At 41.4% G+C, this 17,918-nt stretch overlaps 5 protein-coding genes and 1 long non-coding RNA gene across 8 annotated transcripts; 3 read left to right on the top strand and 3 right to left on the bottom strand.

The window, feature by feature from the left end:
- Nucleotides 1–31: 31 nt before the first annotated feature.
- Nucleotides 32–769, top strand: LOC116214233 (mitochondrial protein pet191 homolog). Its single transcript, XM_031549602.1, has 3 exons — nucleotides 32–191; nucleotides 291–395; nucleotides 512–769. Exons 1-3 carry the CDS (start codon nucleotides 123–125, stop codon nucleotides 551–553), a joined length of 216 nt encoding a protein of 71 aa, XP_031405462.1. The 5' UTR covers nucleotides 32–122; the 3' UTR covers nucleotides 554–769.
- A 326-nt stretch (nucleotides 770–1,095) lies between these two features.
- On the bottom strand, nucleotides 1,096–4,674 carry LOC116214231 (alpha-galactosidase-like). 3 transcript variants are annotated; one of them, XM_031549599.1, is made up of 15 exons: nucleotides 4,446–4,674; nucleotides 4,274–4,338; nucleotides 4,110–4,166; nucleotides 3,963–3,997; nucleotides 3,742–3,845; nucleotides 3,557–3,632; nucleotides 3,410–3,468; nucleotides 3,212–3,277; nucleotides 2,859–2,942; nucleotides 2,667–2,731; nucleotides 2,272–2,354; nucleotides 1,918–2,008; nucleotides 1,793–1,842; nucleotides 1,385–1,525; nucleotides 1,096–1,306 (listed from the first exon to the last, which is right to left on the bottom strand). In XM_031549599.1, exons 1-15 carry the CDS (start codon nucleotides 4,637–4,639, stop codon nucleotides 1,220–1,222), a joined length of 1,257 nt encoding a protein of 418 aa, XP_031405459.1. In that variant the 5' UTR covers nucleotides 4,640–4,674; the 3' UTR covers nucleotides 1,096–1,219. The 3 variants fall into 3 exon arrangements, with proteins under 3 accessions (XP_031405459.1, XP_031405460.1, XP_031405457.1); XM_031549600.1 differs by having other exon boundaries at nucleotides 4,274–4,332; XM_031549597.1 differs by having other exon boundaries at nucleotides 1,096–1,525; nucleotides 4,274–4,332.
- LOC116214234 lies at nucleotides 2,988–5,831 on the top strand. Its single transcript, XR_004158254.1, has 2 exons — nucleotides 2,988–4,369; nucleotides 4,453–5,831. It is a non-coding gene; the product is annotated as an uncharacterized LOC116214234 (long non-coding RNA).
- A 708-nt stretch (nucleotides 5,832–6,539) lies between these two features.
- On the bottom strand, nucleotides 6,540–7,990 carry LOC116214232 (probable aquaporin TIP3-2). Its single transcript, XM_031549601.1, has 3 exons — nucleotides 7,663–7,990; nucleotides 7,225–7,475; nucleotides 6,540–7,128 (listed from the first exon to the last, which is right to left on the bottom strand). Exons 1-3 carry the CDS (start codon nucleotides 7,802–7,804, stop codon nucleotides 6,736–6,738), a joined length of 786 nt encoding a protein of 261 aa, XP_031405461.1. The 5' UTR covers nucleotides 7,805–7,990; the 3' UTR covers nucleotides 6,540–6,735.
- Nucleotides 7,991–8,280: 290 nt separating this feature from the next.
- On the bottom strand, nucleotides 8,281–11,027 carry LOC116214230 (probable leucine-rich repeat receptor-like protein kinase At1g68400). The gene is made up of 3 exons (XM_031549596.1): nucleotides 10,050–11,027; nucleotides 9,535–9,921; nucleotides 8,281–9,435 (listed from the first exon to the last, which is right to left on the bottom strand). The coding sequence occupies exons 1-3, from the start codon at nucleotides 10,939–10,941 to the stop codon at nucleotides 8,822–8,824; spliced, it is 1,893 nt and encodes a 630-aa protein (XP_031405456.1). The 5' UTR covers nucleotides 10,942–11,027; the 3' UTR covers nucleotides 8,281–8,821.
- A 1,958-nt stretch (nucleotides 11,028–12,985) lies between these two features.
- Nucleotides 12,986–15,286, top strand: LOC116212908 (sm-like protein LSM8). The gene is made up of 6 exons (XM_031547651.1): nucleotides 12,986–13,123; nucleotides 14,031–14,127; nucleotides 14,478–14,518; nucleotides 14,600–14,674; nucleotides 14,761–14,813; nucleotides 14,911–15,286. The coding sequence occupies exons 2-6, from the start codon at nucleotides 14,091–14,093 to the stop codon at nucleotides 14,999–15,001; spliced, it is 297 nt and encodes a 98-aa protein (XP_031403511.1). The 5' UTR covers nucleotides 12,986–13,123; nucleotides 14,031–14,090; the 3' UTR covers nucleotides 15,002–15,286.
- The last annotated feature ends 2,632 nt before the right edge of the window (nucleotides 15,287–17,918 follow it).

Here is a 17,918-nt window from a genome sequence, read left to right as displayed (position 1 = left end):
AGGGATACAACTGCAATCGGTCCAAATTCCAATTTCCACCATTGCCAATAGGATCTTCGAGCTCGCCACTGCGTCGACAGTTTCTCAGCAGCAGTAGAAGGAGGAGGAGGTCCTGAGAGACAATGGCGAAGTCTTGCAAGGGTCTGGCCATGGAGCTCGTGAAGTGCCTCAGCGAATCCGATTGTGTCAAGGTCGCCAACACTCCCCCCTTTCTCCTCTTCTATCTCTCTCTGTCTCGGCGAATCCGATGATAGGCTCTGATGATTTAGTTGTATGTATCGACTAGTCAGGTTCAGAAGCGATCCTACAGGGAGTGCGCGGGAGAGAAGAGCCCCTGCATACCGAGCGAGTGCGTCGGCCTGAGGGAGACCTACTTCAACTGCAAGCGAGGCCAGGCACGTCTCCTGACTGTATAAGATATTATGATCATTTGCTTGGATTGTTTATCTTCATTGTACTGATTGGTTGAGCGTATGCTGACACGCCTGCCCGTTTTCCAATTTGGGTACAGGTCGACATGAGAGCTAGGATCCGAGGAAACAAGGGCTACTAGTCACTGAATGTTTTGTAAGTCCTTTTTTGAAAATTGAGGGAATGGAACGGATGATGTATGTTGATTAGCTCGAATGAATATGTCGCGCGAAAGCGGTTTTCTGCAAGGAGTAAAGAAGTGAAAAAAGTTCCTGTTTTGTTGATTACTATTCTGTGACAGTTACTAATTCGATTCGTATATCTCCGAATATATACCGTCATAGCATTGACCACTCAATTCTGTGTTGGCTCTCAGTTTCTTCAATTCCCATCTTCTTTCTTCTGCCTTTTCCTGCATTCCTTTGTTCTCTTGTTGCTGGCAATTTAATTTGCATTCATGCATGTGATAAGCACCCTTCACTTGTAGTCGACTCGATGGTTTTTGAGTTAAGGATTATTTCAAGTTTTAGTTAGATCGAGTCTATTACTTGAACTGTTTTCTTCATCGACATGAATCAATTTAGAGAAGTAATGGACAGTCTCAAAGCTGAAAGCTTTAAAAAGACATGGTATATGGGGAGATACATGTGACCTAATATTAAAGTTGAGATGCATGTCTTCATCTATCCCGAACTCGATAGTCCATTCTTATTACTTTAATTGTGATAATAGTATACATTTGAGTTAATAACTGCTGCCAATATTGGGCGAATTCTTTTTATGTCGAAATAGCATACTCGCATCGTTTTTACTTTGGGGTTAGAACATACATCTTGCAAGCATGGGAATCAAGGTCTGCTGATATCTGTCCCTTGACTGACGCTTGAGTGGAATGCTGCAAATTTGGACAATTGGGAACGTCAGTAAGTATTATGAATTCAATAAGAGGAGTAACGTTTGCTGTTGTTCTCACCCTCCATAAATCTCTTGCATCAACAACTGTTGTTGGTGACAGACCTATGTCAGACCAGTGAGCAGTAATTGTAGCTCTTGAAGAGCTTCTGTTCCATAGGACTACTGCAACTCTGCCACCACTGAGAGGACCTGCCCAGACCTGCATTTTTATTTTCAAAGGAAAAGGGATCATCAAACTACTTATCAGCTTGCGCAGAACAATCCCTTTGAAAATTCTCTTGTAAAAGCTACCTCCCCAGATCCGTATAAAGGTTTTTATTTTTTAGCTAATTTATGCATGGTCTTGCAAGAAATTGGCTAATAAGTTGGTTTGGTCAGAATTGCCGAAGGAAAAATGCTGAAGCTATTGGATCTAAAGAAGTGCATTAATTGAGTTTTTGATAATGTATGATGCAAGAGAGATTACCTCTAGGTCACCGTCTCTTTTAACCTTTTTCCCCTGAACTCCGAGTTTATCTGTGCACAATTGCTGTCAGTGAGAGCATGTAAAAAAGAAAACATCATTGTGAAGTATGCAACAACTGTCGATACCTTGATTGACATCTATAACTTCTTTATTGCTAAGCAAGTCAGGGGTCGCATTCTCCATTGCCCGAATGTCACATCCAATCAACAATGGAGCCTTAAGAACACATTAAAGTTGTGAATCAGTTCTTGGAGGATACCTATTTCTATGAATATACTTACAAATGACATTTATATAATCTTTGCAAACTAGTCTCTCATCATGTCTTCAATTTCACCATCTCTACGAAAAGTTCAGAGTAGTGTAAACTGATCTCTGTTTTGCGATTACAACGATGATACTCCCCTCAGTTGGAGCTTGATCAGTGTCTGAGACGAACTGCATAATGTTTTAGGTAGACATTTAAGTTTGTGTACTACCTTGGCTAATGCCCATATGCTGAAATGTGACCGATATTCCTCGGTTGTCATACCACCATTTCCAACTTCAAGCATATCCGGATCTGGACCAAAGAGGTGAGATTAAAATAAAATAAAATAAAGTGTATTGTTGTACTTCTCATATATGCGTGAGAAAGCAAATAGTATATAGAATTGCTTAGTAAATTACATGTTGAATTATGAACTTCTGAATAGCTGTTTTTCTCATGACTGGCTCAGCTAAATTTGTAAACTAGTTGAATTATGTACTTCTGAATAGTTGTTTTTCTCATTACTGTCTCACCTAAGTTTGTAATTCATTATTATTCAATGTATATAAGCACTTAGAGCCTTGCAGAAACAGAGGAGCGTACAAAACCGGAAAATATTATTACCGTTCCATCCTCCTGGTCCAGCGTAGGAGGCCCATCGGTCGTTCTGATCTGCCCGAGATGTCATGCTAGTACAAACACAAGCATTGAATTATTTCTTTCCGCGCCTTGCTGCTGTTATTCGCCAGAAGTGAAAGAACTGTCTGTAACTTGACAGCAGAATACAAATCTTGTTATGTTTGTGATCTTTCTCACCTATTCCAGTTGTCAGAAATATCTGCTGTTGTTCTCCAGCTATTTCCTATGCTTGAAGCCCAAGTTGCAGGATCTTCTTCTCCCCTAAATTTGTAGAGGAAGATGAGTAAACTTCACACTAAGGTGAGCATTCTTTATTGGTTTTATAGTCATGGTAAACTGCTCACTTGGATAGTAGATACAAGAAAATAAAAACAAAGTGAGGAGAAGAATCATGCTTTGTTACATAGACATACTCATAGATATGAATACAGATAGATACACTTATTGATGTTTTGGAAATATTGCTGAAGATGTATATCTTGTATTACTGACACTGGCTTTTAACATCAAAATGATAAAGCTCAACTTACCATTCACATAGAGAGAAGAAGATTGGCCTTCCAGATTTTAGCAAAGCTTTACTCATTATTGGATACCTTAAACACCAAGATTGTAAATAGTATTAAAGTACTCGTTATTGATGAAATATGAGAAGTCAAAATTCTGGTAGTAAGCATGACAGCTAGATTGATACTTTCTGTTCTCGCCAAAAGAGAAAGGATGCTAACCTTTCCTTCGGACTGGTACCAGGGTTGTTGCAATTATCGTACTTTAAGTAGTCAATTCCCTAAATGCAGAACTAGGTATGAGTGACTTGGACGAAAACTACTAATAATCTCTTGACTTTCTTTGCCCTAAGTAGAGGTAGAGAGTACCCAGGATTCAAAAGTCTTTGCATCTTGCTCTTCATGGCCCAGGGATCCAGGCATTGTCTTGCTGCATGTTTGAGTTCTGCAAAGAAGAAACAAACACGTGTAGTGTTAATAAATTGTCAAACGGCATTCCACATGTGTGGATCTTCCTCACTAAAAGGCGATTTTGTGTTGCATATATGTCTTACCCAGCATCTGAATATATCCCTAGCTTGAGCCCCTTGCTGTGAACATAATCTGTTAATGCTTTGATACCTGATGGAAATGTCGAAGCCTTAGCAACCAAGTTTCCCTGCCACAGGTCAAATTTCGTGAAAAAAAAAGTCCAGGAAAGGAAAAGTGTAAACTCATGAATCAAGTCTGACTGACTGAGGAAACAGGTGGCTGACAAGGAACATAAGTATAGTACCTCAGAGTCTCTGTTTAGCTCACCCCAGCAGTCATCTGGGAAGCAAGTAGACGGAGAAAAATGAAAGGATCAGATGCTTGTATATGATTCCAATATTGTATAACCTGGAAGCAGCATTACTGGTTCCGTTAAAAAAAAAACACTTGCCTATGTTTATATATTGATATCCCAATGATGAAAGTCCAGTTGATATCATGGCATCAGCTGTAACAAATATTATTTAGTAAATATTTGATTTACTTTTCTATTTATACTATGGCAGGTAGTCTAGCTGGAGTTAGTATGTTCTTACATTAACCTGAAGTTCTCACCTGTTTCCTTGATCAACTTTTCGTCGATGTGGCAGTGGAAATGGTTCCAGCTATTCCATCTGTTACTTTTTCACAGGAACATGTCGTTTACTCAAGGTAAGTTCCTCATATGCATGAGTATATATGGTTTGTAATAGTGCTGGATAGAAGAATGAGATCATTGGTTTCTCACCCCATAGGAGGAGTTCTCCCGAGTCCATTTTCCACAAGGTATTTTTGGACCTCATATCTCAGAGTCAGATTTACTACGCTTCTCCTGGAAATTTGATGGGCAGAAGCTGCAGTTGAAAGCAGCAAGATGCACGTAGCAGCAATGATCACTCGACCTCCTGAATTGGCCATAAAGCCACTCGCTGATCCGAACATGAATTTACTAATTTGTGATTGTTGTTCAACTCCAACTTGATGCTGGGACTTAAGAATCAGTGAGCAGAGGCTGCATTTATGGGGAGATGAGATGACCACCGATCAAGCAGCTCAGCTGAAGCTGGTAACCAATCAAAACCCAATTTAATACAATTGCTTGGTTGTTCTTTTGCACCTATCTCCATGTTGTTGTCTTCATTTCCTTGAAAATGAGTGCTTCTTCTGTCTCTCTTCCTCTCTCTGACTCTTTCTCCCTCACATGCCTGATAATCTTCACACGTAAATCCCTGCATGGAAGATTTGATTAGTGCCCTTCTCGTTTTTATTTCTTTCTTGATTAATAATTGCGATTTGAAGACAATTCTGTCCTGATATGGGATCGAGAAATTTTGGGTCACCTCGGTTGAAAGAGAAGCTTTTCATACATGAACTTATCTGATGAATCGGCTGAGCTTTTGATTCTAAGTTTTTCCCTGTTCAAACATGACATGACGTTTAGGCTCCAGACTTGCATAGTAAACATATTTCTGCATGGTCCTAGGGAACAGCTGTTGTTCATCATCATCATCGTCATCATCATTGACTTTCCGTGTATTTTTCTTGGTCCTATTTTCGGAAGATGTGTGAAATTGTTCATCCTTTAGACAAGAAACAATAGGCTAAGGAAACATTCCTTTTTTAACGATTTAGATTTCCGATGATCAAAGTTTTGCGAAAGTTCTTCTATCCATGATATAGACCGTTTGTGAACCCCTCATAGACAGTCGGTTAACCTCTGGATCTGTTCGATCATAGGCCCCACGTTAATATCAGCCCATGAAGTGACCGTTAACTCATTCCATGTCAGTCGAGATGTCCCGAGGAGTTTATGACCAGTCCATGAACCCATCAGGGCTGTGAGTCATGGGCCCCAGATCGATCGAGTGGCCCTCCTCAGGGCTGCAGGTCATCAGCCCCACATCGGTCTAGCAGTCCCGGGGGAATCATGGACGGTCACTGTAAAGTTTCCGTTAATTGTGTACGGTCACTTTTGTATGATTCACGAAACAAGATCGTTCATCAATCATGAATCCTGGAATTCAACAGAGTACGTGCTTTTGAATCTTCAGAGATTGGACGGATAAAGGATGATGAGCCACTGATGTTTTCGTGCTTTCTTGTCAGTTAAATACAATTTACCGCTTTCTTATCAGTTAATTAATGCAATTTACCGATGGAAGAGGATGGTCAGCCGAGTCGGAATGGTTACTTTGTGAGAAACGATCCTCAAGTGGCTGTCGGTAGCTGCCTTAGCGGGGGAGGCCGCTGGCTGAGACAGAATGAGAGGTTTCCGGCAAGGGGTGTTACTAGGGAAAAGGTGGAGGGGAAAAGTTAGCTCAACCATAAAGTGAGTCGGGTCATTAAGTCGATTAATCAGACAATTGAATCGGTTAATAGAGTCTGACAGAGTCCCGAGACTGGCAGTATCATATTCGAGTCGGGTCCTGCAACAAGCAGTGTTAGTCGGACGTCTCAGTGGTGTAGCTCTGCAGAGATGGTAAGATCATGTTTCTCTGGAGATGGGAGCCGAGCCAAGTGGTTATCAAGATGGGCAGTCAAGCCACAGAGGATGTTAAGAAAAGAGGCCCAGTGATGATTGAAGATCGAAGGCCAAGCGAGGACAGATAGAATGCATCGGATTGGATTGGACATTACTGTGTGGCTACGCAAATGAATGATCAACTTCATTTCCGGCCTTGCATTAGCAAAACACACAATAAACATAATGGTTTATCAGTACGGTTGTTTGCCCCGGTCTTGAGGACCGCAAACTTACTGGAACGGCTGGGTCTACTTCCTTTGTTTTGGTCTAGTCATGCCCCAACCGAGCCACAATTCGTTTGGCTCAAGCAAATCATACTAAAAGCAACTTAAAATAGTCTATAAACCCACAATCAAAGTCCACAGGAGTTTCCTATCATACAAACATATCCAAAATAAAAGACTCGCCATCTTAGAATAGAAGCAAAACCATGAACACAATCCTAAGAACCAAGTCCTGAAGAAAATTTATTACATATAGGAACTTATTTCGGCTCAGTGGAACTTATCTCAGCTCAGTAATCCTCGGGAGCCAAGGGCTGGTGATGGGTGTGGATCGGCGGGCTCTCAGTGGGAATCACCATGTACTCGTAGATCAGCCCCGCCAACCCTCCCCCCAGGAACGGGCCAAGCCAGTAGACCCAGTGGTGCCTCCACCTCCAGCCCACCAGGGCTGGCCCGAAAGCAATGGCTGGGTTCATGGCCGCCCCCTCAAACGGCCCCCCCACCAGGATGTTTGCCCCAAGGATGAACCCGATTGCAAGGGGCGCTATGATCCCAAGGCTCCCACGCTTGGGGTCGATTGCTGTTGCGTACACTGTGTAGACTAGGCCAAAAGTCATGATGGCTTCAAAGAGCAGTGCGCGTACCTCACCTTCTCCCGAGGCCAACACGAAACCTCCTGTCCTCTGAAGAACAGGAAATTTTAGTGCAATATGAATCAAGGCATAGCCGCTTCACCTATTATTAATGAAGTACTAGTGAAACTAGGGGAGAGTACGTACCATGTTATTTGTCACCAGCCTGAGCAAGAGGGAGGCCACCACGGCACCGAGAAGCTGAGCGATCCAATAGTAGATTGCTCGGATGATTGAGATCCTCCCTCCGACAAGGGCACCGAAAGTCACAGCGGGGTTAATGTGGCCCCCCGACACGTTGATGCTCGCCGAGATTGCCGCAAAGAGAGCCAGAGCATGGGCCAGTGCTATCACGATCCACCTGGATGCCGTTTCTCCTGTTTCCGGATACATCTTCTCTATTGCACCACAAATTTTACATGCAAAGCATCTTAGTCACCAAACAGCAGACGTGCGCGTCTCTTATCTCCTAGTCTATAATAAATGTTGGAACATTGCCAGCAAGAGACTTATGACATGCGAGTCGGGAATGATTAGGCTGTTAGCATATACTTATGATTAGCGAGTATACTGTGAGGAACATACCGAGGGCAAGGATGGAGCCTGCGCCGGCGAAGACGAAGACAAAGGTGGAGAGGAACTCGGCCAGGGCGGCCCTCATGGAGTCGGGGTGGGTGGCCTCGTGGGCGTCCCCAAACCCATATCTCCGAACCGGATACGGCCTCATAATATTCTCGATATCCCGACCTCAGTACAAACTCAAAACCCGCTCCCAACCGCTTCAAATCACAGAACCAAGCTTGTCCAATTCAATCTTGAGGAAGAAGAAGAAGATAGGAAGTGTATGAAGCTGAGGAAGATGAAGAGGGAGATGGAGAAGGAGATGGAGATGGAGATGGGAGGTCTTGCATGGCGGAAGGGCTTAAAATGGACAAATGAGGAGGGGAGTGAGGTGGGACACTTGGGAGTCTGCTTGCAGGAATTCAGCCACGTAGATGCCTTAAAGCTGTTGTGTGTTCAAATGCCTTCCCTAAGCTCCAAACAAGATCATATGTATATGTTCACATTCGTCGGCCCATGCATGTCTATCCCTTTCTTCAATTCTTGCCATAATACAATCTTTACGTTTTTTTTTATTATTCGGTACGTCTGGACATTATCGGGTCTTACTGCGGCTAAGATCGCGCGTAGGTCGGTTGAGTTGATTGAGTTGCTGCAGGTGACGAGAGTATGAAGTAACAAACAGTCGCTAGATGGGATCAGAGAAGGTCCTTCGGCCCGGTTAGGTCGAAGCCGAAGCATCCCTTCCCTGTTGGGCTCGTCGACAGTTGTGGTCAATGGGTCAATGGGCATTCTTTGGCCCAATGGGCCCGATATCTCTGATCGAGCTAGTAGGGACACGTGTAGGCTGGTGGATCGGGTTCGATCTCATGGGGTCCGCTATCGCCATGGGCGACGGTGCGACACACTGTCTCAGAGCCAAAACTGTGTAGAGGTGGATCTGCTCTCGAACTGAAACCAAGAGATTTTGAGTATGATTTCTCATTTCCATTACGATTGATATACTAATTGTTACGGAAAGCGGAACATTGTACTAACTGTTACAGAAAGCGGGAACACTGGGCACGATCATAGCACGGAATCTACTGATGTTTATGTCACCTTTATCTGAATCAAGAAATTACCAATAGCACATCTCTTTTCTTCTCAAAATTGCGAAGAATTCTAATTACAGTAACAATTTTCAACTCGCTCTACCCATCCTTACATTTGCATTCCGCTGTTCAATCTCTTCTATTCTCCTCAGTACCTCGCCGATCTTAGGCCGTTTCTCGGCCATTTCATCGGTGCACTCGAGGGCTATCTCCGTGAGCTTCAACATCTCGTCCTGCCCGTCCTTGTCCCCCGATATTTCCGTGTCCAATATTTCGGTCGACCAGTCGTTGTTGACCACCATCCTCACCCAATCGGAGAGATCATCAAACGTCTCGTCATTCGCTGGTGAAATCTTGCCCGGGATCTTCCCGGTCACGATCTCCAGTATTACGATGCCGAAGCAATAGATATCGGCTTTATGTGTCATCTTCTTAAGCTGCAAAAACTCTGGTGTCTTCCCTACTGATAGGACTTCGGAGAGCTTCCGGTTCGGGAGCAGTGGCCAGAACCCGAAGTCTATGAGCTTGGCCCTGTAGTTTGGGCCGTCTCGGTGTATTAGAACGTTCGAGGACTTGAGGTTCGCGTGCGGGACCCTTTGAGAAGATAAAAACTGGTGCAGGAAGTTTAGGCCTTTCGCGATGTCTTTGATGATAGAAATTCGGGCGGCCCAATCTAAAGGTACTCTTCCACCTCCTCTAAATCCTGTTTCAAGTACAAAATCGGGCTGGTGCAGTTATTTCGTGTGGTTCGGGGTGCGAAATAATATTTCTAGGGAAGGAGTAGGATCGAAAACATAGTTACCGTGCAAAAGATCGAACAAATTGCCATCGGGAACGAACTCATAGATGACCAGCTTCTCTTCTTTGGAATAGTAAAACGAGATGATCTCCATAAGGTTTTCGTGCTTCAGGTTCCCGAGCAACTGCATCTGTTGGACGAACTCTTTCTTGCTCAAACCGTTCATGTTCATCAATCTCTTCACGCTGACGACCGATCCCAACTCGAGGACTGCCTTATACGTGGTGCCTAGGTTCCCCTTGCCCAGTATTTCTGCCGACGCCCGAAGTAGATCGTCCAAGTCGAATACCACAGCCTCCTTGTCAAAGAATTCGAGTTCCACTACCCTTTCCGGATCATCCCCGCTATGTGAATGGAGGGTCCTCGTCTGCGTGAAGTCTACTGATCCTCCTGCTTGGAATGATCAGAATTTTCACAATGAAATCAAGAAAGATTATTCCTAAAACTTATGAGAATTCAGTGATGGCTGTTTGAGTATCGATCGGAAATGAGTTCGGGTTCGTGTTGAATCCTGTTACCTGCGTGCTGCTCCTTAGTTTCCTCGTTTTTGCGGACCGCCTTCTTGTAGTAACACAAGAAGAACGCCATTATGAAGAAAGGAACCAGAGCAGCGGAAGCAGCGATCAAAACAATATTCCGAACCCGATGACTCCTCTCCCGTTTAGGCGTAGGAATAGGTTGAGGCGGGCTAACAGTAGAAGGTGAAGGTGGGGGAGGTGGAGTGATGATCGGAGGGGGGGCAGGGCACGGGAGCCCCACTGGAATCCCGCATAAACCCGGGTTGTGATCGAATGAGCTCTTCGGGAAATACCGAAGAACCTGAGTGTCCGGGATTGGGCCCGCTAGGTGGTTACTCGAGACGTTGAAGAACACCAGAGTTTGCTGATTGAAGGGAAGGACACCACCGGTTAAGACATTCCCCTGCAGCTCCAATTTGGTCAGTTTCGGGAGCTTGACGTACTCGGAAGGGATCGAGCCCGAGAACCCGTTCTGCGAGAGGGAGACGTCCTCCAAGTGCAGGAGCCCCGACAGGGCCGGCAAGGCCCCGGAGATGGAGTTGTTCTGGAGGCTGAGCCTGGTCAAGAAAGTGACACTCTGCAGGAAGTTTTCCGGGAGCGACCCCCTCAGTTGTATCCCGTCGAGCACAAGCTGAACGACGTGCGAGTTTGAGCAGCCGACGCCGACCCACCTGCTCTCGTCCCCAATGCAAGGAGGCCCGGTCCACCTCCGGTGCAGATTCGACGAAGAGTTCGAGGAGTCCCTGAGCTTCAACAGATCACTCCTCTCACCGGGATACAAGCCATCGACATCGACGGGCGCTAATGAGCAAGGCTGCTGAAACACAGCGAGAAACATCAGCAAACAGAGCACAGCCGCATCTCTAATGAACCTCGGGATGTTCGAGCTCATGATCAAAGCCTGCAACCCGAGGCGAAATCAATCATGGGGCGTGCTTCGATTCGGCCGGATGATTGAGAAAATGAGGAGTTTTCGAGTTTGATTACCTTTGTATAATGTTGGGAGTTTGACGAGGCATGCGAGGCAAGATTGGTGGGAGATTCTACAGAGGAAGCGGAGGGAACGAAGGATCATTAATCCTATCCTGTCATGGCAATTTGACAGCTTGGGGGGGAAATTTTGATGCTTTGTTGTTTGTTCAATGTTCATTGCCTAATTATTTGTATGACTTTTGAGGCTCTTCGTATATATATATATATATATATATATATATATATAAATATATAAAGATTAATAAAATCTGACTAATCTAGTTCAAACCGAATCAATCCACTAATGAATAAAATTATCCGGCGCGAATTTTTTTTATTTTTTATTTGTTTTGGTTATTTATTGTCAGATGTTCATATTACAGAATCATTGAAGGAGACTGCAACAATGAAAGGTTGACAACTTTTTTTTTTGGGGTTAATTATTAATTTTTCAATTTTTTTAGTTGTTGCTCCCGGAGGAGTGCTTGACCATTATCTATCACTATCACGAGCATTCTCAAGAAAAAACAGCTCAACTACAACATAAAAGAGCCATTGTTACATACTTACATACAAGGGTGGTCGGAGGATGGATGTTTAGGATTATAATTAGAAGGTCAAATCGGGCAGAGTTGAAAGTTGGTAAGAAATTTCACTGGGAGGATGTTTGAACCTGTTCAATCAAATGATCTATATGTGGAAATGTGAAAAAAAAAACCCAATAATTTTTAGTTAACGATACTTGTACCAACATATAATCGAATATAAAATATCTTAAATCTAGATAAAGGTGTGCGTCATCGTATCACACACTCTTTCTTATCATAAATTTTTTCAAGTAAGAGAGTACTTAAAATTATTACTACCATTTCTAGGGGGAAAACAAAAAAAATAAAGAAATGGGAAGTGGTGTAGTGGTATTGCTCGATTTGGGATTAAAATATTTTAGATTCGATTCTCACGGCAAGACTCTTCTTTCATCTTCTATATATTCCTTTCTAGTAAATAATGCTAACGGTACAAAAAAATTTATAAATGTAATACTATGGTAAAAAAAAGAAGTTTCTGCTACTATTTGGTACACGGATTTTCAGAATTGTCTCAATGTAGCACATTTTATCATCTCGCATTTGACGCCGCTGAATGGCTTATTATGTGTCAATAATTGTCCAATGTGTCAATTAACATTTTTATAATAAAATCCTTTTAAAAATTATAAACAATAATAAAAATTAAATAAAACATCATCATCAGATTATGATCTTCTCAACCATCTAAATCCATCATCCCTGCAAAACTAACATAATTAATTTTAAAATAAATAAAAATAAAAAAAAACACAAATCTAGAAAAAGAAGAGAGGACGAAGGCGGGTCGCTAGTGGTAGCTCATCGGTGTCGGTACTCCCTCTTCCTTCTTCGCTCTCTCCCTTCCTCTAGTAATCTGTGATTTTCTCTTTTTTTTTTTTGGGTTAATCGGGGTTTGGAAGGAGAGATTGGAGAAGAAGGTGGGGGAGAGAGGTCGAAGAGCAATCGGAGATGGTTGAGATGGTGATGATGATCTAGGGTTTCTTCAACGAAAAGTGAGAGAAGAAGATGAAGATGAGGATCTGATGATTTTTTTAAAATTATTTTGTTTTATTTTTATTATGTCGCGCAATAAGTCAGGTCAACAGCATCGAGATAACGACATCAGGTGCGAGATGACGAAATGTACCATATTGAAATAATTTTAAAAATCTTTATACCAAAGAGTAGCAGAAAATTATTTTTTGTACTATAATATTACATTTATGAAACTTTTTGTACCGTTTATACCCATTTCCTTTATACCAACGCACCTCTTTGGCAACCAAAAAAAAAAAGTAAAAACTTTTGGACAGCATAGAGAAGCCCAAGAAGAAAGAGAGTCCGCTCTGAGGCCCATAGTCGTGGCCCATTGGACCTGCCAAGATCCAAAGGCCCATCCCATTCTCATTGGCGATCCTCTCCCTCTCTCTCTCTCTCTGCTCTCACTTCGGGGCTATCTCACTCAGTTCTCTCTCTCTCTCTCTCTCTGTCTCTGCCGCCAAGACTGAAGAGGCGCCATTAGAGGTCATCGAGGTCAGTCTCTATGTCCCTTTCTCCCATTGCAGTACTTTCATGTTGCTTGTTCTGTTTAATTTTGAACTTTTGCTTCTTCTTCGTTCCTTTGCTTTCTCTCGCCATTCTTTGTCTTTCTGATCATATCACCGTGTGGAAGAGTGATTGACCTGTGGAAGCTCGCACACAGCAGAGAAGGAGTGTATCATAGGAGAAAGGACCGTAAATGGTGTGAAAGGAAAACTCTATTGCGATTGTCCTCCGTCACGTCTTTAAGCAATAATATGTACGGCAATAGTTGTCTGTTGAACCCTAGAAGTCAGCCATTGGGATGGATTAAAGCTCAATTCCATAGTTCTTTGAGCCTCCGGTTGGCTTTTTGTTTTTGTCGAATCACATTACGAGCAAACTGCAAGAGGATGAGTTTTGACATTTTGAACCTTACAAGGCAAATTGCTATGTTAGAGACGAATAACTGACAATTCAAATCAAGTGCTTTGCTTTCCTTCCTTGGTTTTACTCGGGCCGAGAATTTCAAGATCGTGATGGTATCAAGGCCCATTTTATGTTAATGTCAAATTTCAAGTTGCGCTCGGAGCTCCTGGTGTCTCTGTCCATGTGTTAGCTTCTGAATTTGCAAAGTGCTCGATGCTTGTAATGCCAATACATGTCTCATGAAAATTTGCCAGCCTTCGTTAGCTGATATCAGTTGGTTGATAGAATTCTTAGCTCATGATGAAATCTTGCCTCACTTTTTTTTGTTGATCTTCACTTACAAAAACATTTGCTTAGGTTCCTTCATAGCTATTTTCATGCCCCGGCTTCTTATGCAAGAATTTACTTTTTCTAATGTTGTCACCTTCTGTTGAAGCCTTTGTACCAGCAGGCTTTCTAGGAATAATGAAGTCATTTGCTTGCTATACTGCAGGATATATATTTTTAGCTAGCCAGGAGGGTCGCTACTTACACTCTCTTTGGTTTCTCTGAAATGGCTAGTGGCCCCGGTCTGGATTCTCTAGTAGATCGTAAGCAAATTCTGAACTCTCTTCTATTTTTCTGTTCAATGCATTGTTTCATCTTGTCTGATATGAGTCTCGTTGCTTTTAAACTCTTTCCACAACAAAGTGGAAATTGTAGCCATACTGTGGTTGATACAAAGTGAGAAGGTTAAGTAATGTTGAAGGAATTCAGTATGCGGCTGACAAATTTACAACTAGTATAATCTCCTTCAAGAGCAGACATTTAAATCACTTGATAATGAAGGGACTTCCTAATAAGTCCGAAATGTCGTATTATTTGGAATTTCCATCCAATTTACATCTCTATGCAAAAACTTTCTTGCGCATCTGATCTCATGTAATCTCCTTGCTGGCAGAAACAATATCAGTAATTACTAACGATGGACGCAACATAGTGGTAAGTTCATTTACAGCTTCCTCAAATTGTATTCTTTGAGAATAATCTCGAGATTTTGACCAAGACTTTGCTTCCCATTAGGGGGTCCTGAAGGGTTTCGATCAGGCTACCAATATTATTCTTGATGAATCTCATGAACGCGTGTACTCTACAAAGGTTTGTTCTCCTGACTGATTTGCCCCTAGTTTTATGTTTTGAGTTGTAGTTGTTCTAATGTATATATTCATTATACTGATCTGCAGGAAGGTGTTCAGCAGCTCGTATTGGGCCTTTACATAATAAGGGGCGATAACATGTAACAGCATTGTATCCCTTTCATCTCCATTCGTTTTTCTGATGAGATACTGATATATTAAGCTAAGGTGTTTGATATGTTATTTTTTTTATTGCAGAAGCGTTGTTGGGGAGCTAGATGAAGAGCTCGACTCAAGTCTCGACCTATCAAAACTGAGGGCTCATCCCCTTAAGCCTGTCGTTCACTGATCCAGCGTAAAGAGTTTTCGGGAAGTGGACCAAACAGTGGTTCTCGATTCATGATGAATAGTTGCTGAAAGGAATATCGATATATGAGAGTCATGTATGTTAAAAATCAAAGGCCCCGATTGTTTTGGGGATCTGCTGCATGTAGAGTAGGAATCATGCTTGTGCTTTTTTAGCTGGATAAGAATTCTGCTTGTGCTATTAGACAGACTTGTTTGACACACCCAATGTTATTAGCAGAAGAAAAAAAGAAACTGGCCGACGATTATCGAAACAGTTGTTTCCTTACTCCGATGTTTGTCGATGCATGTAGGTACGGTCTTATCTTGGTAACGTGTCTAGCACTTATCTGCAGTGCATCCCGACCGAATACATTGATTCTGAATTTTAATGGGTGTTAATCTGAATCTCCCATGACAGTGAGTTTCCTGATCAATGCATATACATAATCAAAAGAGGCAGCAGTAGGGCTGCGCTTGGGACTCCGTTATGTGGAACCCACCTGAATTTCATATGTAGTGCAGTGCCTATATCGATACGGGGATGTTAGATCGATTCAATCGCGATTATGAATATGGTGAGATGTGCATAAAAGTTAAACCTTTCGAGCTCCAGGGTGATATCGATATCGAAAGACAAGCTTACGTCTCTTTTCCTTATCATACCTCTCCTTCAATGTCAGGTTTCTCTTATCTTCATTCATATTGGTATAAAATGCGTACTCGATATTCTGTCTCTCTTTAGGATTCTTTTGGTATCGACAGTCGGCATTGACGTTATGCTTGACCTTGTCGCCCCTTTACGTAAAATTCGTTTTCCAGCAAGTGCAAGCTATGGACATCGAGTCTCTCGACCTGAACAGAGAGTCACTCTTTACCTAAACTCTTCCTACTGAATGAAGGCATGCACGTACAACTAAATCAATTTCCCTCGCCGGGTCGGGACAGGGGGAGGTTCGCTATCTTGTGAGGGTAAAATGGTCCTTTCGGTTCGATTAAGTCGGTGAACAACACTTGATGATCTTTGCCATTGTTCCGCTGTCTTAATTACTCGGGTGGTTTTTCATCTCATATTCAATGCGAATCTAGAGATCTGTTTTAGGGGGAAGTGTAAATGCATCTATTAATTAAATAGTAATCAATCGGAATTTCTTATGGCTGAATTTGACGTATTAGGTTTGCAAAAACTTTTATTTCTATGATTTTTTTTAACTAATTCTACGGAGATAACTCGACAAAAAATCAATTACAAAACGGACAAATTTGTTCAAGTAATTTTTTGTGTCGCTTATTTACCAGTAAAATGAGAGAGATCGATTGTACTATGTAAAAATTGAAGCAAGAGATACTGACTTTTTTTTTTTTTTGGTGATAGGGGAGGTCAATGGATGTAGTATGATGAAATATAAATTCTAAATAGTTAATAAAATGACACAAATAGTTTCACAACAAGTATTGAACTCGAAATATTTTGGCGATCAGTCGAAGACGTACGTTCATTGCATTGTACTCTCTTTGCCATGAACCTCTATTTTGATCATCTCAATTATCTTCTCTTGAATTAATTATCTATGAAGTTTATTTGTTGTATTGATTGCGAATAAATATAAAAAATTTTCCTAAATAAACTTTTTTTTTGATAAATCAAATAATTTCTTAATAAAATCTTGAATAACTCACCCACCCGCTCAATATATATATAAGGAAGGCTTTACCTAGCTAGTTTTTATGTAATTACTAATAGGTTTTATTACAAGAAGTAATTACGATCAATAGGAACATAAATTAAAATGAGAAGAAAATAATAAATTAGATTAACAAGAGATCATTAACTTGCCCAGCAAAAAAGAGACAAACCCTTGGGGATATTAAAGACTTGTCAAATAAAATAGGTACGGAGATATGTCACATTGACCCATGTAGAATTAATCCCAAGATCTATACTCAAACTTCACCTCAAAGTATTGACTACTTACCTTTATGGTTCTTCTATTGAATTTGTTTAATCTACTCATCATTCCTTGCTATGAAAGCAACATGCCTTGGATCGACTGCTGCACGAACATGAAATGGTTCGTTTGTTCATTGAAGGTGGGTGCTTAACCGAGAACGCGTACGCTCTGTTTGGTTTCGGAATCGCGATTTAAAATTTTAACTTTAACTTTAACTCAATAAACTACACAACAAAACATACTTTTCCAAAGTCAAACTGATGGGCCCCATATATTATTCAATATACAATCTCATACACTATCCAATACACTACACAACAAAACTGGTGGGGTCCACAAATCCTACTTTTTTGTCTTTTTCCACAATCAAAATCAAAGTTACAAATTCAAAACTTTAACTCTGAAATCAAACGCACTGGTATTATCTTGAAGATCCTGAGTTCTTAAATGTATATACTATAACATCATTCACTGACAATTTAATTGGAAGATGCAAAACGATCGATAGCTAGAATATCGTGGCAAACATACTTGTATGAGAAAGATAAGTTTATCTGGAATGAATTTAAAGTTTCACGCTGTGATTCATAAAAATTGTAACTTGGTGAATTCTTGTTACTGGAAAAAAAAATCATTTAGTAAAACCCTAAGTAATTTTCTCGTTATATAAGATTTGTTATATATATATATATTTATTTTATAACTATCAAGGTAATTTTAAGAGCAATGTTATATTAATCTCTTGTCATCTGAGTCAATCTCTTATTAGTTTAGCCGAGAATTTACTTTGGATCTGCCGTGCCGTATGCTAATCTTAGGGTTTCATGATTATAAATCGTACTCTTAAACTTTTCCCGCCCTAATAATAATAAATCATAATTTACTATCATTTCTTGAGTTCTCAAACCTTCTCTCTCTACACGTTTTGCTCTATAAATAGACCAAATCGGTCAAGCAGTTCTCTCCAAC

Source organism: Punica granatum, chromosome 7 (genome assembly GCF_007655135.1).
Source record: "Punica granatum isolate Tunisia-2019 chromosome 7, ASM765513v2, whole genome shotgun sequence".
Taxonomy (NCBI): domain Eukaryota; kingdom Viridiplantae; phylum Streptophyta; class Magnoliopsida; order Myrtales; family Lythraceae; genus Punica; species Punica granatum.
This window is presented reverse-complemented; position numbering and strand designations above follow the sequence as displayed.

Bases quoted from the DNA above. Each gene is read 5' to 3' on its own strand.
- LOC116214233 (XM_031549602.1), top strand. From the start codon at position 123: ATGGCGAAGTCTTGCAAGGGTCTGGCCATGGAGCTCGTGAAGTGCCTC. The intron at 192-290 runs GTCGCCAACACT...TCGACTAGTCAG, and splicing joins GCGAATCCGATTGTGTCAAG to GTTCAGAAGCGATCCTACAG. The intron at 396-511 runs GCACGTCTCCTG...ATTTGGGTACAG, and splicing joins TCAACTGCAAGCGAGGCCAG to GTCGACATGAGAGCTAGGAT.
- LOC116214231 (XM_031549597.1), bottom strand. From the start codon at position 4,639: ATGTTCGGATCAGCGAGTGGCTTTATGGCCAATTCAGGAGGTCGAGTG. The intron at 3,846-3,962 runs GTACTATACTTA...GACCTGTGGCAG, and splicing joins AGCTAAACAGAGACTCTGAG to GGAAACTTGGTTGCTAAGGC. The intron at 1,843-1,917 runs GTATCGACAGTT...AATTGTGCACAG, and splicing joins AGTTATAGATGTCAATCAAG to ATAAACTCGGAGTTCAGGGG.
- LOC116214232 (XM_031549601.1), bottom strand. From the start codon at position 7,804: ATGAGGCCGTATCCGGTTCGGAGATATGGGTTTGGGGACGCCCACGAG. The intron at 7,476-7,662 runs GTATGTTCCTCA...GTGGTGCAATAG, and splicing joins AGGCTCCATCCTTGCCCTCG to AGAAGATGTATCCGGAAACA. The intron at 7,129-7,224 runs GTACGTACTCTC...CCTGTTCTTCAG, and splicing joins GGCTGGTGACAAATAACATG to AGGACAGGAGGTTTCGTGTT.
- LOC116214230 (XM_031549596.1), bottom strand. From the start codon at position 10,941: ATGAGCTCGAACATCCCGAGGTTCATTAGAGATGCGGCTGTGCTCTGT. The intron at 9,922-10,049 runs GTAACAGGATTC...CATTCCAAGCAG, and splicing joins AACTAAGGAGCAGCACGCAG to GAGGATCAGTAGACTTCACG. The intron at 9,436-9,534 runs GTAACTATGTTT...TACTTGAAACAG, and splicing joins TTTGTTCGATCTTTTGCACG to GATTTAGAGGAGGTGGAAGA.
- LOC116212908 (XM_031547651.1), top strand. From the start codon at position 14,091: ATGGCTAGTGGCCCCGGTCTGGATTCTCTAGTAGATC. The intron at 14,675-14,760 runs GTTTGTTCTCCT...ACTGATCTGCAG, and splicing joins AACGCGTGTACTCTACAAAG to GAAGGTGTTCAGCAGCTCGT. The intron at 14,814-14,910 runs GTAACAGCATTG...TTTTTATTGCAG, and splicing joins ATAATAAGGGGCGATAACAT to AAGCGTTGTTGGGGAGCTAG.